General features: G+C 42.3%; 1 protein-coding gene across 1 annotated transcript in view; it reads left to right on the forward strand.

Annotated features, from left to right (window-relative positions):
- Positions 1-24,989, forward strand: part of LOC146866144 (G protein-coupled receptor 54-like) — a 708,070-nt gene that overhangs the window by 537,189 nt on the left and 145,892 nt on the right. Inside the window, exon 3 of the mRNA XM_085640803.1 lies at positions 2,681-2,816. Within this exon, the coding sequence (XP_085496929.1) occupies positions 2,681-2,816 (136 nt within the window). The remainder of the gene's footprint in view (positions 1-2,680; positions 2,817-24,989) is intronic.

Raw genomic sequence — 24,989 nt, forward strand, 5'->3', positions numbered from 1 at the left:
TCAGTGCTGGCAGATTCCTCAAATTGAGTGGAGAATGCAGCAGTAGCTATGTCAAAGTCAGGCCCACCAGCAATGCGGTGGATTTGCTGGCAGTTTGGCTGTTCTATAGGCAAATAGTTTGTAGGAAGTTTTTAAGTCCCCAATTTTTAGGTTTAGGCTGGAAGAGTACATTCTGACACCAGCCAAAGGTTCCAGAACCTCAGGAACAGAATGTGGGAGGTCAGGGTTCACTCCAACAGCAGACACCTGCAGGATCTAGGGCTGGTCCATTTGGAATTGGTCAGCCGCGCGCTTCTTAGTCCTGATACAAGTGGGAGCAGGTCTGGCCCTTAGGCCTCACGGGGTCCAACAGCAGGTGCAGTCATTCTGGCTTCCACAAGCCCAGTAGTGCTCTGAAAGGGTGCCCATAGTTACCACGCTTATGTGTTGCACTAGCCTGTTGGTGGGGTTGAATCCTGGCCCCTTCCGAACAAATAGGAAAAAGATTCCCAGGGGTAAGCCTACCCACTTTTTCAGCAGTTCCTGTGTGCCCTACTGCAAACAATCCGGCAATGGCCCTCTGTAACTAAAATGAAGATGGCAGAACCTTTCTTTTCTTTTGTAGAGCTCCTGTGACCACCCTAGAGGTGTGACCAGGGAAATGAGCAACCCTTTTGATTTGGTCACTCAAACTAGTTCTGGAGGCAGCTTCTCTAACACTGGTATTAGATTACGGCTTGCTAGGAAGACAAAAGGCAGGCAGTCCCAGGTGTGAGTTATATATACCACTGACAGGGTAGGCATCCTTTGAATATTCACAGGGAGCTGGGCACAGCCCCCAGGCCATCCTGTCAGGGGAAGGTAAACCTCTCTCCACACCCAAGCCCTTTTGTATCCGCTCTGGGAGCCAAGTCACACTTTATCAACGTGCTATACAGCTCCCGTGTGACAGTTGGAAGCTCAGGCAAATGAGCTTCTAGAGACTTAAGGCAGGTTGAAAGTGACTTATTTTGTTTCAAGTACCTTTTATAAAGTACTTGTTACAAATCCAACTTTACAAATGAATTGCATTTGTAATAAATATTTCAAAAAGTTCAAGAATAACTTTTTTACCTGATTCCCGAACTGTAGATAACATTACTAACTTTAATAATACACCACATTGAAACGCTGCCACAGTAAAAATAGCTTTTAAGGGTATTGACTCTGATGTTTAACATTACATTCTTACATGTAAATTTCTTGCGCCCAGCCTTATGGGCATGTAAGACCTCCCTTGGGGTTACTTATTACTTTTTTTAAAGAAAGGTTTAGATCTGTCAAAAGTCTTTTTTTTCACAGGTCGAATTTGCAGTTTCAATCTGCGCAGCCTGGTTACTGATGGCAGGCCTGCAGTCATGTTTTGCATTGTCAGTTTAGTGGTGGCAGTATATGTGCTGCAGTCCACTGGTGACATTTAACATACTGGCCCTGGGTACACTTTTGTACCATATACTAGAGACTTACAGGTCAAAACACCAGCAGCATCAGTCCAACAAAATGGGGTTAATCATGCAGAAAGATGCATTTTCCGACAGTTTCCATTATTGAAACAAATTAAGATCATTAGATTTCTACCATGCAAAGAATGCTAATTCTGATGTCAAATTATATAGAATGTGCACTTTCCTACTTGATGTATGCTGTGGAAAATATAGTCAATAGATGATCCTAAGATAGGATCGCATGATTTCATTCGGACAGGTGATTTGCCTAAAACATTGATGTCCCTGTGAGAAGAAGCAGTGGGTAGGTATGGTGACCTCTGATTGTATTCCAGCAAAAGGGTGTCAGGAACCCTGTGTTTTCTTCTCTTCTTGTTACTTGCCCCATGTCTTTTACGATTAAATTGATTATAGATATATTTGACCAGTGCTAGTAGTTGTAGAAAATGGGAGCTCACCACCAAATGCTTCATTATTGGTTCGAAGTCACGTCTTAGCAAAGTAATTTTAACCAGTCAAGGCTATATGTGAATATTTTTTCTAATCAAATGGTGGATAATCATGCCTTTTGGCAGGCCCGTTCAATTTCACAACATTTTACTGATTTGTTTAAAACTGGGCCTCGATCTTTCAGCTGAAAATATTGTGGAAATGGTAAGGTATCTGTTAGCAAAAAAGAATTTACATACTTCAGTCTATTTCAATTCTTACTGCCTTTGAGAAATTCAGTGAATGATATTGCTATTTTTCCTTCTACACCAAAGTCATGCGGTAAAAAGTGGCTAGACATCATATCACTGCTTTAGAAGGTAGACAACGTTTACAACGCATGCCATTACAACGCAAGTTGTTACAACGACTTGCTGTAGGGGACAGAAGATTCATCAAATCCAACACCTTCCCTACTGTTGCACACACTGGAGTTGGAATAGTAAATTATACTATTCCAAACTCCAGTGCCCCCGCTACAGCAAGTCGTTGTATCAACTTGCGTTGTAATGTCATGCATTGTAAACGCATGTGTTGTAACGAGTGCTATTTCTCTAGAGAGTCCCAATAGACAGAGGGTACCTTTTAGTAAAAGTTCTCTAGAGAGGCATAAAAGTATAATTGTATTACCTTGAATGTGCTTAGGTTTCTTGAAATAAATGTTTATTACATGAAGAGACCCCCCTTCTTGTTGTTTATGTCACTGTAAATTCTGTGCCTATCCTTAGGTCACTGCTCAGGCAACCTGCATTACCCTCACAGCCATGAGTGTCGATCGCTGCTACGCTACAGTATATCCTCTTCACTCCCTGCGGCACCGCACCCCTCGTGTGGCCATGGTAGTCAGTTTGTGCATTTGGATAGGTAAGACAGTATGTACCCTTCACTTAGGTTTGTTGTTGAGTTGTTTTGATTCATTTGTTAAAAAGAATGCCTTTGTGTGTATGTGTTCACATTTTGTCTGTCATGCTGTCCTGTGAACTGCTGTTTGGTTTCAGCGTCCATCTCCAAATCTACACTGATACAAGTTTAGGTTTATATAGTCTGATCTTTTTTTCTAGCTGTAATATGATTGTGCTGATTATGTATATATTGTCATTATGGTATTTCTTATTCTGATCACGTATGTTCTACCTACCGTCGGTGTTGTGTCTGCAGTGTAGAGTGGTAGTCAGGGATGGCCCACCCATAAGTGTTTGTGCATTGTTCCACCTCTTCTTTCACTATCCCATCAGGATCTAATATGAACAGCATTGCATTTGCAGCACACATTCAGATCCATGAGTGACAGGGAAAACATACAAACTGTACATGTAGAATTGGTTGGTGATCAGTGCTCTCCACATCATAAATGCACGCTCATACATGCAGCTCTATCTAATAGGTCTCGCATTTGCGGGAGTTTTATCTATTGGCATTGTAAATGATACTGCCTTTTATTTATGTGTTTTGAAAGCCTGAAAGTGGTGGGTAAACACTGCTTGCAGGTTTTCTAAACACATAAATAAAATGTGAGGTATCATTTTACTTGGGAGAACAAGGGGAACTCTGGGTGGTAGGACATTTGTGCTGGCACGGTGATCCCACGCAAAAATTCCAGGTTTGCAGGGGATTCTGGGTAGGGAATCATTGGGAGATCCACGCAAGCCATACCTTCCTGGACTCCACCAGGTGTCTAGTTTTCTGAAATGTGTGGCTTTGGTAGGTTTTCCTAGATGGCCGCCGCGCCTGTGGGCAAAAACCCAGGCGACCCCCCCTTGCAAAACCAGGTTGTTTTGTGATAGGTAACTTTGATGTCTCTACAATACATTTTGGGACCTTGCCTGCCGCAAGTGCTTGGCCTACCCACACGAGCAAGGTACCATTTTTATAGAGTGACCTGGGAGAACGCTGGGTGGTAGGAAATTTGAATCAGCCCCGTGATCCCACAACTTTCCCACACAGTCATTTGAGAAAAAATAAATTTTTTCAGCTACATTTAAGGTTTGCAGGGGATTCTGGGTAGGAAAATGTTTGGGGATCCATGCAAGTCATACCTCCCTAGACTCCCCATGATGTCTAGTTTTCGGAAATGTCTGGGTTTGGTAGGTTTCCATAGATGGCCGCCGAGCCATGTACCAAAAACGCATGTGCTCCCCTTGCAAAACCAGGTTGTTCTCTTATTGATAACTTTGATGTCTCCACAACATGCTTTAGGCCCTTGCCTGTCTCACTTGCTTGGCCCATCCACAGAAGTGAGGTACCATTTTTATCAGGAGACCTGGAGGAATGCTGGGTTGTAGGAAATTTGTGTCAGCTCGGTGATCCCACAACTTTCCCACACAGAAATTTGAGAAAAATGCGATTTTGTATTGTTAAATATGAGGTTTGCAGGGGATTCTGGGTAGGGAAATTTTGGAGGATCAATGCAAGCCACACCTCCCTGAACTCCCCCAGGTGTATAGTTTTCAAAGATGTCTAGGTTTGTTAGGTTTTTCTAGATGGCTGCTGAGCGAGGGGCCAAAAACCCAGGTGAGCCCTTTTGCAAAACCAGGTTGTTTTGTGATAGGTAATTTTGATGTCTCCACAATACGTCTTTGGCCCTTTACTGCTGCAGATACTTGGCCCACCCACACAGGTTTGGTGCCATTTGTATCGAGAGACTTTGGGGGAATGCAGGGTGAGTGGAATGCGGGGACTCAATCAGATTCCAGAACTTTCCATCACAGAAATGTGAGTAAAATTTTTTTTACAAAGTTTGAGGTTTGTAAGGGATTCTTGGTAACAGAACATGGTGAGAGCCACACAAGTCACCCCTCCTGGATTCCCATGTGTGTCTAGTTTTCAAAAATATATAGGTTTACTAGGTTTCCCTAGGTGCTGGCAGAGCTAGGGTTCAAAATCCACAGCTAGGCACTTTGAAAAAAAGGGTCAGTTTTCCCTGTAAAAATGTGGTGTGTACACGTTGCATTTTAGCCTGTTTCCTGACGCGGGCAATAGGCCTACCCACACAAATAAGGTACAATTTTTATCGGAAGACTGTAGTGAATTAGGGGTGGGTGGAATTTTGTGGATCCACGCAGATTCCAGAACTTTCCATCACAGAAATATGAGCAAAAGGTGGTTTGTTTTTACAAAATTTGAGGTTTGTAAGGGATTCTTGGTAACAGAACCTGGTGAGAGCCACACAAGTCACCCTCTCCTGGATTCATATGGATGTCTAGTTTTCAAAAATGTATAGGTTTGCTCGGTTTCCTTAGGTCCCGGCAGAGCTAGGGTTCAAAATCCACAGCTAGGCACTTTTAAAGAATTGGGTCAGTTTTTACTGTGAAAATGTGGCGTGTCCATGTTGCGTTTTGGCCCGTTTGCAAAATGCAGCTCAGTATTGGCTATGGGTTCCTCGAGTTCTTGGTAAACCTACAAGTCCTATATATCCCCACAACCAGAAGGGTCCAGCGGATGTAACAGTATACTGCTTTTAAAAATCTGTCATACTTAAAAGAGGTTACATGTGAAAACATTGGCACAAATGGCTGTTTTTTTCAACTCGTGTTCAATTTACCTTATTTTCAACTGTTAGTTTCTATTAAAAAAACACCTTGAAGGATCTACACAACTGACCCCTTGCTGAATTCAGAATCTGGTCTAAATGTATAGCTTTCCATGATCCATTATTGCTTTTACAGCCATTTCTACCACTAACTGGAAGGAGGTTGAAAGCACAAAAAGTAGCAAAGATAGGCTATGTTCCAGTAAAATGCCAAACTGTGTAAACATTTTGGTTTTCTGACAAAAGCCTGTCTGTCCCTGAAAGCTGGGAAGATGGATGATTGATTTCAGCACCACAAACCGTTTGTTGATACCATTTGCAGGGGAAAAAACAGACGCTTTCTTTTGCAGCACTTTTCACCCATTATCCCCCCCCCCCCCCCCCAAGAAACCAACATTTTGCTCTATTTTGGCTAATTTATGGGTCCCCTCCATGGGGAATCCACAAATGCTGGGTACCTTTAAATCTGTATGATATTGGAAGAAAAGGACACAAATTTTGCTTGGATACTTTTTAAGAGACAGTACTAAGGAGGGACTACTAAGCCTATTGACCAGCAAAAAGCCACCATTTACAAAGACAGGGACAGGAGCCAATTAAAAAGATGGAGGAAAATGGGCAGAGCTTCATGCCCTTATTCTGAATACTGCAAAAAGAACAATTGATGGACAGAATGCAGAACAATGTCATACATTCACCCCAGTACAGAGATCTGGGCCTAAATCCATTGCTTTTTTGCTCACCATGCCATTCCAGTTTGGACCCAGCCATATTCAAATCAGTCTTGACACTGTGCCCAATGGGAACAGTCCAACCCGAACTGCCAGGCCAGGTCCTCCCTGGACTGGAGACAAGCATCCTAGGACCAGTTTTGGGGTTTCACCCCTTATCAGCCAGTATAGCATGACTCCAGTGGCATGGAGAGCACGGGACCCACATCTGGGCATACCCGTCCCACTTGGGGTGACAAATGCAAAAAGAACAATTGATGGACAGAATGCAAAACAATGTCATACATTCACCCCAGTACAGACATCTGGGCCCAAATCCATTGTTTTTTTGCTCACCATGCCATTCCAGTTTGGACCCAGTCATATTCAAATCAGTCTTGACCCTGTGCCTAATGGGAACAGTCCAACCCAAACTGCCAGGCCAGGTCCTCCCTGGACTGGAAACAAGCCTCCTAGGACCGGTTTCGGAGTTTCACCCCTTATCAGCCAGTGTAGCTTGACTCCAGTGGCATGGAGAACACGGGACGCACGTCCGGGCATACCCCTCCCACTCGGGATGACAAATGCAAAAAAAACAATTGATGGACAGAATGCAGAACAATGAGGCACAGGGTCAAGACTGATTTGCATATGGCCAGGTCTAAACTGGGGTGGCATGGTGAGCAAAAGAATGATGGAGTTAACCCAGATCTCTTGACTGGGGGTGAATGTTTTGATTTGTTCCGCATTCCGCCCATCAATTGTGTGTCTTTTGCTTTCTCTACCTAAGTGCGCCAAGTGTGCCCAGACGTGGGTCCTGGGCTCACTATGCCACTGGAATCGTGCTATCCTGGCTGAAGAGGGGTGAAACCCCGAAACCAGTCCTAGGATGCTTGTTTCTGGTCCAGGGAGGGCCTGGCTTGGCAGTTCGGGCTGGACTGTTTCCATGAGGCACAGGGTCAAAACTGATTTGCATATGGCCAGGTCTATACTGGGGTGGCATGGTGAGCAAAAGAATGATGGATTTAACCCAGATCTCTTGACTGGGGGTGAATTTTTTGATTTGTTTTGCATTCCGTCCATCAATTGTGTGTCTTTTGCTTTCTTGCCCTAAGTGCGGCAGGTATGCCCAGACGTGGGTCCTGGGCTCACTGTGCCACTGGAATCAAGCTATCCTGGCTGAAGAGGGGTGAAACCCCGAAACCGGTCCTAAGAGGCTTGTTTCCGGTCCATGGAGGACCTGGCTTGGCAGTTCGGGCTGGACTGTTCCCATGAGGCACAGGGTCAAGACTGATTTGCATATGGTCAGGTCTAAACTGGGGTGGCATGGTGAGCAAAAGAATGATGGATTTAACCCAGATCTCTTGACTGGGGGTGAATGTTTTGATTTGTTCTGCATTCCGTCCATCAAATGAGTGTCTTTTGCTTATTCTGAATACAACATGTCTCTAAAAACAGTGGCCTGCAAATGTAGCTACAGCTCTGTCAGAAAGCACTCTACGGTCAATTAGTGCTACTTAACAAGTGACAGGCCTGGGTTTGCACTTCCACTGTGCCACAAAGCCGACTATCTCAAAGGACATGTGACTATGACCATAGCAGAGCATCTGAGGTTGGAAAAAGGCAAAGCAGCCGGAGCAGGACCCAGGCAGTCCAAATTGAAGCACCAGCCAGTGTTGTGCTACTGCCCGCCACACTCCTGGAGGAGTCTGGCCCTCACAGGTGTGTTCAAAGGTCCGGGGTTGGAAAGGGAGGCAGGAGGATGGACGCGCATTGAAAAGTGCAGCCTTCAGTAATCGTATCAGAACGGAGATTCAAAATAGATGAAAGCTATATTTTTTGCATTTGTTTTTCCCTTATGCCGGACACGCTACAGAAACTCAGATCTCTTTCCACTCGCACCCACCCCCTATTTTTGTGCTGACTTTTGAAGGATGTTGACTTTGTACCCGGCCCGTGGTGAAAGGCTTTTTGTACCTGACACCCATGACATGTGCTGGCTTAATTTTATTTGATTTTGGTGGTGTCTGCAGAGGAGATGAAAAGGCCATTCTAAAGGTAATTCTGACACTGAGCTGCATATGGCAGGCCTTGGAACCAGGGGGGTTGTCACTGCGCTCTAGATGGTTGGGTGTGTGAAAAAAGGCATATTGTAAAGTTTGCAACTCGCTTGCAAGCATAGCACGATTAAGGACGTACAGAGTGTGTCACAGTACTCCCAGGGAGTGAGACCACCCTTCAAGTATGGAATGCTTTGGACTGCTTATTGGGAGACTTTCCTAATAGGTAAGACTTCTGAAAGGGCTAGCTCTAGGAGGTTGAGCGGAGACCCTTCAGGAGAGCCTTGAGGTGCTTATGAGTGAGACCTTATTCTGGACTGATACTCCAGTGACACCTTTTGAATTCTTAACATTAGTTATGAGCGAGACCTTACCGTGTCAGGAGACTCCAACGAAGTTCTAGAATTCATCATAGTGGCTAAGGGAGAGAGTGTACCACTGAGAGTAGTTGTGGGTGAGACTTTACTATGGCGTGAGACGAACTTGAACTCCATTGAATTCTTCATAGTGGCTAAGGGCTAGTGCACCATGGAGAGCAGCTAGGGGTGAGACTGTACTAAGGAGCAAGACTCACTTGATTTCTTCATAGTCGCTAATGGTGAGAGTGTACCATGGCGAGTAGTTAGGGGAGAGGCTGTACTATGGAGGGAGACTCAGATTAAACTCTGAATTCTTGGGTGATTTGTGGGTGCTGGGGCACCAGAGAACACTCTTCTGGTTAGTCCTGTTAGCTAGCAGGCAGTGGGATTTCTATCCTCCATAGTAGTCTTTGTGTTCACGTTCAAACTGTTCCTAGGTTTGGGAGTCAGTCTGCTGCAGAGAGCCCTTGGTGTGGCAAATGGCTAGAATGCCTACGAAGAAGAGCTAGAATGATAGACCAGTGGGTTATGGGTCAGGGCACAGATCTGGGCAAAACACGTAGGCCAAGCCCTCCAGGAGGGCCCACTCGGCCTTTAATATTTATAATTTTGGCACGAGCCCCTTGAAGCAACAACATATATTAATCCAATAGCACTGCAGTCTGGAGTGCCAGTAAAGTTGTTAGCAGGAATTGACTGGTGCTGCGTTGTAGGGCTTGTTGGTGCCATGATGCACCTCTTTTGGTTTGGAGGCAGAAGACAAGGCACCTACCGTAGTGTATGAGCTGCTGCAAGTCAGCCTCTGGTACTCTAGCCCACTGTTGACCTCAAGAAGCACAGCGAGTGAGTGCTGTGAGGACTCTGAGAGTGCACAGGGTCTCCAAAGAGTGTAAACAGAGGAGTTGGCTCACATGGTCAAGGGTCCTGTTGGAAGAATAGTGTAACTTCAAAGTTGCAGGTTTGACACCCAGCAAACTGGACCAGGCTTTTATAAAAGAATATCATGTGTGAGGTGTTTTTAAATATAGTAAGCATGTATGTGCTTGTCCATATCCATGCATCTGATGTGCCCCTTGACTCACTGTACGCTAGCAGGGCACCCTATTAGCATGTGATTGCAGATCCTGCCTCCCAGAAGGGAACCTCAGCTAAGCTGTTGTTTTCAGGAAACCAGATGCCAGTTAGTTTTTTGATTCGGGGAAGAGGAGCAGACCTTCGCTTTTTGGATCAAACAGGGCCCTGCAGTCTATTGTCTCACATTTCCGTGAGTTTAAGCTATTGGCATTGTAAATGACAATGCGTTTTATTTATGTTTCAAAAACCAAAACATAAATAAAAGGCATTGTCATTTACAATGCCAATAGCTCAAACTAGCGTAAATGCAAGATGTGTTGCATGAGAAGAAACAAGGCATGTTAAGTGCAGAGAGTGAGATGGGGCAACATGGGTCGATGGGCACTGAGAGGGAGCAAGATAGAAAGGGGAGAGAGATGAAGACAGAAATGAAAGAGAAAGGAAAGAAAGATGAAGACACAGGTGAGTGGGGAAGGTGAGAGAGAAAGAGAGAAAGGGGAGAGAGATGAAGACAGGTGAGTGGGTAAGGTGATAGTGAAATAGAAGGAGAGAGAGAGAGATGGTGCGACTTGGGTGAAGTAGTAAGACATGGGAGCAAGAGAGGGGTGTGGTAAATATGTCTTTCTTTACTATCTATTGTAGAATTAGAATGCTCGATCTCATTTTAGTATTGTTTCGTCATTTTAGAATTGCTATGTGTAATGTGGAACTTGCTGAGGTATGAGCTTGGGTTTGAATGTCAGAGAAGCGGTTGGAGCTGACCTGACAGGACGCTCGGGCTTGTGTACCAGTGGGTCTTTCTTTGGCACTTAAATAAACAAATATTTATTTATTTATGACTCCCTCGCTTCTTTACAATGGCGACGAGTTGCTTTTAAACATTGTGCCGACCCACTGTGCCCATTTTTTTATTTACATTTTCTGCGGAGGATTAACTCGGTACTTACATGAATGCTGCCTGATTGTCTTCACCCTTTACTCCCTTTTTGATCCAGCGTGTCTGTGAATCATCCCAATCGTGAGGAATTCAAGGTACTGTAATTGATAATATTTTCATACGGAGAGCTGTTTCTCGCTTATGAGTATGCTCGCGCTTGACATTTAACACGCGCTCGTAGCGTCTCACGCAAGAGATTCTCTGACATCTTCCTGGCTACGGTTGCTTAGCGACAGTTTGTATCCCTCGCTCCAGCTACTGTGACCCTATTTGAAGTTCATTTATACGTGCACTCACGCAACGTAGCGGCCATTTTGGATTTACAATTCACTGAGTTAAACCTTACGGAACTTCATTTGCATCAGCTGATTTACGAGCTACTGCATGAATCTTTACCGGCTTTGTTTCAATTTCAAGCCGATTTGTAATTTTGCGAGTTCAGTGATTCGCACACTCTTTCTATAAAAAATAATAATAATATATTTACATTAAGAAGATTTTTCTAGCTGAAAGTTAGTTCTTCGATTTTACTACAAGTTGTGCATACTTACTCTACAGTCTACAATAATATGCACATTGTTGATACTTTCCTGTTTGAATTTCTACAACAGTGATATGCACACTATTCTACTTTTCAACTGCATATTTCTACTAATGTGATTTTGATATATGCACATTGTTGATATTTTCCTGTTTGAATTTCTACAACAGTGATATGCACACTATTATTCTTCCTAAGTGCATATTTCTATAAGGACCTCTACTACAGTGATATGCAAACTTTTCTACTTTTCAACTGCATATTTCTACTGATGTGATTTTGATTCCCTTATTGTGTTTTTTGTTCTTCTCTCTTACCAAATTTGATATGGCTTCTTCTCAAATTTGCAACCAACCCACAATATTTTTGCAGATACCAGGTAAACCCACATTGCCGTGGAGGAAGTGGTTTGAAACATTTGAAAATTATATAGTAGCCATTGATGGTACAAAATTATCAGCTGAAAGAAAGAAAGCTATTCTCTTTAGTTATCTTGGCTCAGCAGCCATTGAGATTTTCAAAAACCTTGTACCCATAGCGCCACCAAGTGACGGAGGAGATGGTTGGAATGTATTTAAAGAAGCAATAGCAAGACTTGAAAAACAATTTGAGGATGAACCTAATGTAATGATTGAGAGACATGCCTTTCATAAGAGGAAACAGCTATCTGATGAAACTGTTGAAGAGTATGTGGCAGCTTTGAGGGTTTTAGCTGCAAACTGTGAATTTGGAGCTAATGTTGATCGTGCCATTAGAGATCAATTTGTGTTTAATTGTAAATCAAAGAAAATACAAGAGAGACTCCTTGCGTGTCGCAATCCTACATTAGCTGAAGTCATAGACTTAGCCAAAGGCATTGAAAGATCAATTGAATCTTCCAAAATTATTTCTGCAGAAGAAATGAAAAGCACTAATTCTTCTTCTCCTACTTTCACTGTTCAATCTTATAATAAGGGTAATGTCAAAACATCTAGAGATAACAAACTGAGTTGTTATAGGCATGGATCCAAGTTACACTTGGCAAACTCTCCTGATTGTCCTGCTCTAAAAAGAAAATGTACTAAATGTAGCAAAATTTGAAATTTTTCATCTGTATGCAAAGCACCTAAAAGAAGCTCTAGTAGCAGTGTGAATAATATTTCAAATGTCGAGCAGGATATGCAAAATTTACTTCTTACAGTTTATGATGATTTATTCAATGAATCTGTCAATAATCTTACTTTTCCTTTTAAAGCTCCTTTAGGAATTGTTTTGATAACGGGAATTTTGAAGCCATGGCTGATTCAGATTCACCTGTTACCATTTTATCTGATGTTTTCTTTAAAGAAAATTGGGTTGGTGTCAAACTTACTGTTTCTGACATCAAACCTAAAGCTTTTGGCAATTTTGATATTAAGTTGTTAGGCTTCTTTGAAGATACTTTAGAATTTGAAGGTCGCAAAATCTTCACTAAGATTTATGTAGCTATTGATGGTAAAAATATTGTTGGATGGTATGATTTAGGTAAATTGGGGGTTATTTTATGCCCAGAGTCTGATCGTCCAATCCAGCTGAGAGATTTTTCTATCAATGAGATTTCTTTGGAGAAATCTACTCTGGACGTAATTCTTGACAAGTACAAAAATGTATTTTTGAATGGTGTTGGTCAAGTAAAAGGTTACACACACAAAATAAAACTAAAGAAAGGAGCTGTACCCATACAACATAAAGTGCGCATGGTTCCGCTAGGTGTAAGGGATAAACTAAAATCACATTTAGACTCTGTGGGCCCGATTCACAGAATGAACTTAAGACTAAATCCTAAATTTACTACTTTGTGGTATTCATAGAATGCACTTACTACTTTTGGTATTCACAGACTGCACTTACTACTTTTGGTATTCACAGAATGGATTTACGACTACTAACTTTACATCCGCACTCGGGCCGGAAATTCCGGCCCGGAGGTGGAGCTTCCGGCCCGGAGGCAGGGCTTCCGGGCCGGAGGCGGACCTTCCGGCCCGGAGGTGGGGATTTCGGCCGGTGGCGGAGATTTAGCCATGGCGAAATCTCCACCTCCGGGCCGGAAGCTCCACCTCCGGCCCGGAAGCTCCACCTCCGGGCCGGAAGCTCCGCCTCCGGGCCGGAAGCCCCGCCTCCGGGCCGGAATTTCCGGCCCGAGTGCGGACATAAAGTTAGTAGTCGTAAATACATTCTGTGAATACCAAAAGTAGTAAGTGCAGTCTGTGAATACCAAAAGTAGTAAGTGCATTCTGTGAATACCACAAAGTAGTAAGTTTAGGATTTAGTCTTAAGTTAATTCTGTGAATCGGGCCCCTAGTGTTCTGAGGGTATCATTGAATCCACTGACAGTTCTGAATGGGTTTCTGCAATTGTTATTGCCCTTAAAAAAATAAATCAAGATCTGAGTTTGTGTGTGGACCTTATGTCACTTAATAAAAACATTGTTGTTGATACCTATCCATTGCCAAGAATTCAAAAAATGCTAGCTGATGTAAATGGTGCAAAATTCTTTTCGATAATCGATTTAAAATCTGCTTATCACCAGGTGGCTCTTGACGAATCTTCAAAAGATCTCACAGCTTTTATTACTCCATTTGGACTCTATAGATTTTTGAGAATGCCATTAGGGTTGGCCTCAGCGGCCAGTGTTTTCCAGAAACTAATAGAAAGTTTATTTCAAGGTTTAAAAGGGGTGCAGTCTTTCCAGGATGATATTTTAATCTTTGCAAAGACTGGTGAGCAACACGATACCATATTAGAGAAAGTTTTACATATTCTACACAGCAAAGGTATGACTGTGAGTAAGGACAAATGTAAATTTTTGGTTGATGAAATCAATTATTTGGGCCCCTGAATCACTCCTTATGGTATCTTTCCTAAAGATGATCTTATCAATACCTTGGAGAAAGCAAGTACACCACAAGCTAAAGATTCTTTACGTTCTTTTCTTGGGTTGAGCGAGTATTATGCCAAGTTTGTTAAGGGGTAGGCTCTTGTTGTTGAGCCTCTTAGACAACTTCTCAAAAAAGGTTCTCAGTTTATTTGGGCAGATCTCCATGATGAAGCCTTTAATAATGTGATAAAGCTTATTGCAAAAGCACCAGGTCTTAACACTTTTTATCCTCAAGGTAAGTATTACTGTTGACGCTAGCACTATAGGATTAGGTGCTGTCTTCACACAGATTGTTAATGGGAAAGAAAAAGTCATTTCGTTCATTTTAAGAGGCATTAGAGGTGCAGAAGTACATTATAGCACTATCGAAAAAGAGGCTTTAGCCTGTGTATGGGCTGTTGAGAAATTTAAAAAAATTCTATGGGAAAGACCTTTTGTTCTTGTCACAGACCACAAACCACTTGTCTATATGATGGACCGGGTCAGGAGTGGAAAACCTTCATCCAGGTTGGTTAGGCTGCTTGCTAGATTACAGGAACTTAATTTTGAAATTCAACATATTCCTGGTGGAATTCTTTTTACTGCTGACTGTCTATCTAGACTTCCACCGGTTATTGAATCGGGTGATGAGATTATTGATCAGCATGAATGTGTTGTTGCCTTAGTAGATGCCATTGATTCATGTAACCTGGCTGTTTCTGAAAAGGAGTGGAATGATTGTGCGACTATGGATACCATTTTGTCTAAAGTCAAGCATTTTGTGACAAATGGATGGCCGTCATGTAAGAACTTAGAGATTCCCCTCAGGAGTTTTGCCTAGGTTGCCAATGAACTTAGCATTGAAAATGATATATTATTGAGTCACGATTTGTTTGTACCACCGGTTGGTGTCAAGAATAAACATATCTAATTAGCCCATTCTGGACATCCTGGAATGTCTGGAACAAAAAGAAATCTTAAAATTAATTACTTGTGGCCTGGTATGGATGCGTCTGTTGAAAGATTTGTGGACAACTGTTCCATTTGTGTTAAATCAGATAAATAATGGAAGGTTTCAACAGAACCCTTGTCAATTTGAGATGCTCCTATGGGTCCTTGGGAAAAACTCTCTATTGATTTTTCAGGGCCGTACGAATGTTTAGGCAAAGAAAAGAGATTTAATTGTACTTATTGATGATTTTTCAAAATGGTTACACTACACCTTTGTGGAACATCCTGTAACTGATGAAGTTATCTCATTTCTGGAATACATCTTTAGGATTGAGGGTGCACCTGCTTCTATTATGTCAGATAATGGAGTGCAATTTATTTCGAGTAAAATGCAAAAACATTTAAGGAAATTTGATGTACGTGCTGAAAGGGCACTACTTTATAGTCCTCATTCAAATGGCCAAATTGAAAGGGCTAACAGATTTACAAAAGAAGGAATTCAGGCTGCTTTGGAAAGCAATCTTGATGTATTTGATTTTCTGAAAGAGAACATTTGGAGTTATCATATAACTCCTAACACATGCACATATTTTTTAATGAGAGGCAGACAAGCCAAATCTTTGATAACACCTTTCTTTAAGAAGAATGTTGAGAGAGATGCTTTTGAGTCTTCTATCATTAAAGCTAGAAAAAACATAACTGAATCTCGCATCTATGGGAAATCTTACCATGACAATTATCACAATTCTAAGAGCAAAAGTGTAAAGGTTGGTGATTGGGTGTGGATCATTAAACCTACTTTGACACGTAAAGGGTCATCTAAATTTTCTGTTCCTTTCAAGGTTGAAAGAGTCACTGATTCCACCCACTGTTTTGTTGAAGAACAAAGGGTGGTGGAGTAAAAGTTCTATAATTGTTCTCAAACCTGGTCAAGAATGTTTTTTTGAAAAATTGGGGGATGGTGATGGTGGTAATGTTTGGTTTGATGAATCTTGCTCGGAAGACTCTTTTCATCCAGGTAGTTCTGGAAATAGTGATTTTTGTAATCCTGATTCTCTTCATTCAGATTCTAATGTTGATGTTGATCCTTCCATTCATGATAACTCTGTTTTGCAGAAGAGGTGTACCAGACTTCCTAAAAAATTAGATGATTATATTCTGGAGTAACTTCTGATTAATTTTGTTGTGAAAAGATACATGTGGTAAATATGTCTTTCTTTACTATCTATTGTAGAATTAGAATGCATGATCTCATTTTAGTATTGTTTCGTCATTTTAGGATTGCTATGTGTAATGTGGAACTTGCTGAGGTATGAGCTTGGGTTTGAATGTCAGAGAAGCGGTTGGAGCTGACCTGACAGGATGCTTGGGCTTGTGCACCATTGGGTCTTTCTTTGGCACTTAAATAAACCAAAATTTGTTTATTTATGACTCCCTCACGTCTTTACAAGGGGGAGAGAGATAAGACAATGGGGTGGGTAACATGAAAGATAAATAGAGAAGGAGTGAGATATTGTGTGAGAAGGAAGTGTGGGTTAAATAAGAGATAGAGGGCGAGAGTGGGATGAAAAGACAAGGGGATGGGTACGTTGATAGAGACAGAAAGAGAGGGAGAGTGAGAGATGAGGAGAAGGGATAGAAAAATTTGAGAAAGTGAGAGGGACTAGAGAGAGGGAGAATTGGGAGACATGGGTGGACTGGTAAATTGGGAGAAATGGGTGGACTGGTATATTGAGAGAGAAATAGGGAGGATGGTAGAGCAAGATTTTGAGAGACACTTAGAAAGAGAGCACCAGAAAGTAAATGAATCTGCGGTTAATTATGAGAGTGCAGATGAACAGTGGTTCGACGCAGCCTTTGAGTTTACACATTGTAAGAGCTGCAGATGTCAGCGCATGGACATGTGCCAAGAAGCCTCTCAGTGTGGCACTGTGCATGTCTGTCCGCACTCGGAAGAGCTGTCGAATGTGCAGTCTCAGGTATGCAGTGAGTGCATAAAATACATATCTTCTGGTCAAGAGTGTTAGAGATGCAGAGGCAGAAGGTGAACCGGCTATTCTCTATTTCAATTGAAAGTGCAGAAATCGAAGACACACAGTCACGGTATCTCCGGAGGCCAGCAGCCTAAAGTTCTGTACGTGCTTCCTTCGAGGAAGGCAGGCTCTATTTCAATTAAAAGTGCAGAAAGCGAAGGCACACAGTCACTGCATCACAGGAGACCAGCAGCAGTACTGTACGTGCTTCCTTTGAGGAAGGCAGTGAGTCTGACTCCATGGTTTTACAAACACACTGGGGTGGCTAGTGCTACAGTCTATACTTACTTTAACTTTGCAGCGCCAGCCACCGCGGCAATTGAGGGGTTGCCACCCACCTCCTGAGTCCACCACCGGAGCCCTGGCCAATGCCAAATCACAATCAGTCTCTCCCTCACCTCAGGAGCAATTGAATGTGAGGGGGTGCATTGATTTTAATACTGCAGCTTCGCTGTCAGCTGCCGGCGACTGGTGCAAGCACTCAGGCAGCACCGCCAGAGCCATGATTGCCATGAGCAAACTATCCAGCCGCCCTCCTGTAACAAACTCCGGCACTGCAGCAGGACGTGATGTGGTCCCCGTGGCACCAGAGACTGTACCACACAACTCTGTAGCCAGCACAGCGGGTGCCTGCACCAGTAAAGGATCGCTTGCTGCAGCAATAAATACAAGCAGCAACAAGCAGCGGAAGAAAATACCAATTAAGACAAGGATCGACGGGCGGGTGGCAGTGGGGGGAGCACACAGAGGGCGGGTGGCGGTGGGGGGTGGAATGACGGTGGGGAAGACGACACAGACGTGCATCGAGCACTGCCACAAGCATTAAGCAATGCAATACACACAAAAAAGAGTTCCCCAAATAACAGTTACACTGTCTAAGCGTAACACACCTGTACTTGGTCGGTGCTGCACAGGAAAAAAAACGAAAGTGACGTTGCCTGCCTAAACCAATTACATGGCAGCAAAGGAGACCAACACTGTCCTGAAAAAATAGTAAGCAGCAGGTGGGAGCTACCTCAGTTTACTGTATACTACAGGTCTTGCTGACAGGGCATGCACGCTGCCTAGGCTCGACCTAAAAAGGTGCATTTGAGGGAATTAAAACGTCTTTTTAGAAAGTTTTCTTCAGCTGCATCACTATATTATAGAAGTGCACGAGTAACAGCAATCTCGCAATTCACTGCATCAGAATGCTAACTTTGAATTGTCAACATATTTCTCGCAGATGAAACATGTGCTGCTTGTAGCTGAGAGAAACTCGACCTTTCAGCCATGCAAGGACAATAAATCGAGAGCAGCTATATAGAATAGCATCCACTCTTCTGATTAAGAGCGCTATAAACGACTCTGCATGCTATGGATAATAATAAAAAAAATTGAGGTAACGTAGTTGACGGCTGTTTGCATGAGGAGGAGGCACAGTGCTGTGCTGCAACTTTACAATATATATATATATTATATATATATATACAAACATACTTTGTTTATACTTCAAAAACAATGAGCGCTTATAAACAACAACTTATTGTCTGAAACGTGAATTAGTATTTCACACAGTATGTGACATGACAAACGGTATTATATAGATACACTGAACTGGTTGTGGTGGTTTCCTTTTTTTTTCATAACACCTCCCAGGCTGTTCTGCAAACTCAGCTTTGTGCAGAGTGACCCTCCTCTCAGCAGGGTAGTCTCCAGGCAGGAGTTTCCATAACAGAGTCCCAATGAGGTGTAAACTTTCCGCATTTGGATACCAATAGTGACACAGATAGTGATCTGGAAAAGAAACAAAAGGCTGCCCTCACCTAAAAGACCCCTCTCTCACTCTTGTGAATAAAGACTGTAGTCCCACCCTTCATTCCCACCATCTAACAAGTGTCTTTGATACAAGATGACTTATCAACAGACCTTATCAGTGAAAAGATAAAATCGAATTTATATATGGTCCCTGTATCCTGTGTCTCTACTTCCAAGCCTGGGCCTCTCCGTCCTGCTTCAGGAATGTCAGTGGATGAGTGGTGACAGTTGGAAGATGGGCTGACACTGCCACTGTCTGGGAAAACAACCTCACCAGAAACTTGTGCACATGGACAGACCTGGGGCTTTGAAAAAGAAACCCACGTGCCTCCTTCACTAACACATTCAATGCATGTACTACACTGGTAACATACGCAGACACACCTAACATTCACTTGGAATGTTAACGATAGGTACCTTCCGTATCTACTGTTGCTCTGCTGTAGAAAGAACCTGGAGTGGGTTTAGATAACATGGTATAAATCTCTCTGCAAGATGCTCATAGCCAAGGCCAAATAACTTATTTTTAACTTTTCTTAGTATGTGAGGGAAATAACTTTTAATACAGAATAGTGAGGGTAGATCAGTAATTTGTGTAAAGTTTGCTACTCTTCCTCAGAGGATTCTTCAACTATGCAAAAGTCTGTAGGATGCCAGATACATTTTCAACTCTCCCCAGGACCAGGGTCCTTTTTATCTACTGAAGATATAAAATGTGCACTACTGTGGCATCTCTATTCCCCAATTATATTTTCTAACATAAAGATTGTCTTCCTCAAGCACTGCACATTCTATTTTCATAAAACATACTCAGTACTACCATCACAGAATTATCCAAGTTAAGTAAAAAAATGTTAGAGTCCTTGCATGTTACATTCAGTGACAAATAACCTGTACTGAATAGAGAAGTGGCATGCAGTTGTTGGGAGTGGCGATATATGAAGATTGAAGCTGTTCCTGTGGCCTCACTGCTGGCTAAGACAATTGGAAGCTGCTATACATCTTTAGGAAGAATTAAATGAGGGAATGTACATACTAACTATTTAAATTGCCTCTGTTTCTGCCTTTTTTTTTTAGATAACTGGAACCTGCGGCTCAACTTACCCCTATTTTGCTTTCTGTGATTTTTTTCAAGAGCGGTCGGCACAAATCGGGGGTTCCACAGGTGGTAAGGGGATAAGAAAAAAAAGAAAAAAATCTACCTTACCACCACGTCTCTCAGTCATCTCTCCTAGCGTCGGGAATAGAACAGGAGGCAGCCAGTGGCCTGGGCATGTTCTGTACGCAGTCATTGCACACTCAGGAGGGTGCTACTACTCCTCCCCTGCCCTGCTCTGTGAGGAGAGCAGCCCCGTCCCGTTATGGAAAGCTGCTGCAGCAGGACAAAATAAAATTATGATAACGTTACGTTATTATCATTTTATTTTTTCTTTCTTTAACTGCTTCAAAGCAATGGGGTGACGCTCCTCCGCCTTAGCAGGGGAGCCTCCACTGGCTGCATGTTCTTTCACCTTCATTAATAATGTTATTGATTGTTCAGTGTATGCTTCATTTTTCTTTTATTGATAACAGTTATTTGTTTGGCAATTTGCAGGATCTTTCTCAGTTGTTCAGGAAACCTACATGTGCTTAGTTTCTTTTTAAACAAGTTTCTTTATTGATTTTAGAAACGCTAAGTTACCAAGTATTAATTGTAGTAAGCATACACCTCTATATAAATCAGCTACCAAAACTGCATGATTCGTACATCTCCAAAAGAAAGAGTAATGAATCAGCAAAGTGATTTACAGTGGTGTTAAACTTATCATAAGCTTTTGCATTAACCTCTTCTGTGCCCATGACGAGATAGTCTCGTCATGGAGCACGGTCGCGCTGTGCCCATGACGAGACTATCTCGTCATGAACCCCACCCACTAATGTAACGCCCGGCACAGGAGGGGGAAAGGGCGTGGCACAGAAGGAGTTAAAGGAAAAAGGAAAGGCAGTTGATCTGCCAAAATAAAACTATGAAATCTTGTGGCAGAAATGATTTTTTTATATATGAATGCGATTGTTGGAGTGTCATAAGCCGCCTGGCCAGTTTCTTCCAAGTTTGTATTGTTGGTCTTTCTCTTTTTTATTGTTTATATTTGATGGATGCAAGATGCTGATCTAGTTTCCAAGAACATTATTGTTATATCCTGCTTATTTAATCATATGTATTCCAGTTTACCTTTCTCCTAGCTGCTCAGCCAGTGTGAGTATTGACAGTGGAATTTTGGTGTGACTGTGATGCTTGGAAGGCTTGGGTGCCTGTGTGGATGAGTGGTGACAGGTGGAAGATGGAAGATGGGTTGAGCAGCAGGGAGGCTGCTCCTGGTGGGGCTGGCATATAAAGATCACCAGACTGATGGACTGATGTATATAATTACCATCCTGCAACCTGAAGTTACTAAAGAAATACTTAAAATACAACTTGGCTACGTCTGGTAAGATACAACTATTATATTCTTCATGTTCTGGTGCTTCCTCTTTGTTAATACTTTATCTTGAGGTTGATAGACACTTTGCCAAGTTCAAGGGTAGCATTTAATCTATCACTTAGCCCTTATATTTTGTAGAGCTCTATAAAAAAACCCTTAGGAAGGATTTTGGTTCTTACGTACAGTGAGTTGAGGTTTTAACCAAATCCTCCAATGGATGTTTACTCTGGAAACAGAGCAGGCTGTTAACTAGATAGCTAATTTTGTGTATGTTTTCTGAAGCCTGGATACTTTCAATGCTAAAAACGTTGATTATAGTGAGTACTTATCAACGAAAATACAATGGCTGTCTTGTAGTAGGATTTATTGTGTTGGAAATTCCCATACATTCCCATTTTTGCTACACACATCAGACCGATGGTGTCCTCCTCAACTCTAACAATTAAACCCTCGCTTTCCGACTTTGTCCTAATTCATAAGACATTACCCTGAACCCCAGGTCAAAACAAAAATGTCATGACCTCCCTCATCTCACTTGCAACATTTCAAGCGAAAGCTTCAATGGCACACTTTAGTTCCCTTTGATTTCCACTCCTCTGCCATATTTGTAGAAACCTGCATCACTCTTCAGATTCCTCAAAAATCCAAGTGGATGATTTTATGCTTTTATAAATCTGCATAGGTCCTCAATACCTTGTAATATTTGTAAAAATATTCATAATAAATATGTTTTTTAAAATATATAGTCTTTAGGTCTGCTTAACAAATGCATATATTACTTATGGGTTATATGTATATGTATCTACGAGTGTATATATATATATTCACTGAAAAAAACATAGGTTTCAGGCATGTTATAGTTAGGAATTAGCATTTAAAAAACCTTAGAAATTCACTGAAAAAACCATAGGTTTCAGGGACGTTATAGTTAGCTGGATTTTTCACTCGTACAAAACCATTGAAATTCCCCCGTTATAGTTAGTTCAGCTAACTATAACTCGCGCGCCCGCAATGCACTGCTGATGACGTCACATATTACATCACTCATGACATGATCAGTGACATCACTGATGACATATCAAATGACATCACTGATGACATCACTGATTACATCATCCATTGAATGTGTGTTTTTCTGAAAATTACATATGTTTTATATATGTATATCTCAAGGTCGATGGAAGAATAAATGGGTATATAAGTATCTAAATGGATGATTTGTTTTTTTAAAATTGATTGTATAACTGACTGATTAAGTGTATCTTAGTGAATACATGGCTTAGTGAGTAATGTTTAAATATGTAAATATCTGTACCAGTCTCTCACTTTGTGTATAAGTGGATGCATGGGTTGGTGAGTAGCTACATGAGTGTCTATATAGGTTATCAGTTGTTTTTTTGAGTATCAGTATGAGTGCCTGTATGGTTCGGTGGGGGGTATTACGTAGTGCATAGGTACATGAATGAGTGACTCACTGTTTGTATGTGTTGAAGACAGCATGTGTGCAGGACTGTATGGGTGGATGAGTGTGTGCATGGGTGTGTTAGTGAGTGAATGACTGTCTCAATAGTGTCTTTATGAGTAACTACATATGTTTTAAACTAGTATATGTGACTATTGGTGTATATAAGTGAGTATATGTGAGAGTGAGAGATTGAAAGAGTTCCTGTATGAATAAGTATGTGTTTCTATAAGTGATTGTTTAAAAGACTAAGTATGTGTAAGTTTCTGTAGAAGTAAGTGTGGCGGTGTATGTATAACTGTATATGCAAGTAAGTGGATGTTTGATTCTTTATTAGCATGAGTGACTATGTGTGTGAGTAACTCTATGGATGAGTGGCGTTGTGTAACAGGATGTATAGGTGTATGAGTACATATGATGAGTGAGTACATGTATGAGTGACTGTATAGGACTGTTGGTGAATTAGTGGATGTGTATGTGGATCTTAGAATTACTGGATAGGTTGTTGTAACTGATATTGGTATGTCCATTGTTTTGAAAATTTTAGTTTCTATTTTTGAATGTGTGTATCAAAGGTTATATTAGGGGGAGAGGCGGTATGCCACTCTATCACAAGTATGATGTCATCAGTGATGTCATTTGAGATGTCATCAGTGATGTCATGAGTGATGTCACTGATCATGTTATGAGTGATGTAATATGTGACGTCATCAGCAGTGCATTGCGGGCGCACGAGTTATAGTTAGCTGAACTAACTATAACGGGGGAATTTCAATGGTTTTGTACGAGTGAAAAGTCCAGCTAACTATAACGCCCCTGAAACCTATGGTTTTTTCAGTGAATTTCTAAGGTTTTTTAAATGCTAATTCCTAACTATAACATGCCTGAAACCTATGGTTTTTTCAGTGAATTTCAAAGGTTTTTTAAATGCTAATTTCTAACTATGCCTACAGAGATAGGACATGTGAAGAAAGAAGAAAAAACGCACAGAAAGAAAAAAAAGAAATGCAGAAAGAAGCAACAGAAGTCCTCAAAGACAAAGAAAAGTGCAGGAAGAAGGATAACGTGCAGAAAGAACAAACAGAAGAGCAGAAAGAAGCCTTGTTGCAAAATCATCCGGTACCCTCAACTTTTTCAGACGGATACTGGTGGTAACTGAGTCTGACTAACCAGTCCTAGAGCCAGTGCTATGTTAAAAGATACTCAGAATACAGTGAAAACACCTACATACACTAGGGAACACTATGCGTTGGGGTCCCCCTGTGATCAGCATGACCTCCTCTGTAAGCCCCTAGTTTATAATAGGGCAGTGGATTAAAACTACCTCTTAAAACGCGCCACAGGGCGTGTTTGCACATGTTAACTCACGCCCCGTCCCCTACCTTCACCACTGTGTAAACACACCCTGTGGCCGATTTTAGTTGGGAGATTAAGTTCATTTGAATCCTGAGGGTCCCTAGGGTCCAACTAGCCCACTAGGTATCTCCAGTAAGCACCACAGAGCTGCGTTGCAGAGAGATGTAAAAAGTGGCACGGCCTGGACCACCTCTCTGCTACGCAGCTCAGTGGCACTTACTGGAAGCACCTGGTGGGCTAGTTAGCCCCCAGGGGCCCTCAGGATTGAAGGGGAATTATTTCCCCAACTTAAAACACGCCATAGGGCGTGTTTGCACACGTCACCTCAGGCCCCGTCCCCTCCCTTCCCCAATGTGTAAACACGCCCTGTGGCTGTTTTTTAAGTTGGGAGATTAAGTCCCCTTGAATCCTGAGGATCCCTAGGGGCAAAATAGCCGACTAGGTAGGTCCAGTAAGCGCTATTGCAGAGAGGTGTAAAAAGGGGCACGGCCTGCACCACCTCTCTGCAACGCAGAGCGGTGGCGCTTACTGGAAGCACCTGGTGGGCTAGTTGGCCCCCAGGGTCCCTCAGGATTGAAAGGGAATTATTTCCCCAACTTAAAACGCGCCACAGGGCGTGTTTGCACACGTCACCTCAGGCCCCATCCCCTCCCTTTACCACTGTGTAAATGTGCCCTGTGGCCATTCTAAGTTGAGAGATTAAGTCCCCTTGAATCCTAAGGGTCCCTAGGGTCAAACTAGCCCACTAGGTACCTCCAGTAAGCGCCACAGAGCTGCGTTGCATAGAGGTGTAAAAAGGGGCGTGGCCTCAGAACACCTGTCTGCAACGCAGCTTCCTGGCGCATACTGGAGATACCTGTTGGGCTAGTTGGCCCTCAGGGACCCTCAGTA

This window comes from Triturus cristatus, chromosome 2_1 (genome assembly GCF_964204655.1).
Source record: "Triturus cristatus chromosome 2_1, aTriCri1.1, whole genome shotgun sequence".
Lineage (NCBI taxonomy): Eukaryota > Metazoa > Chordata > Amphibia > Caudata > Salamandridae > Triturus > Triturus cristatus.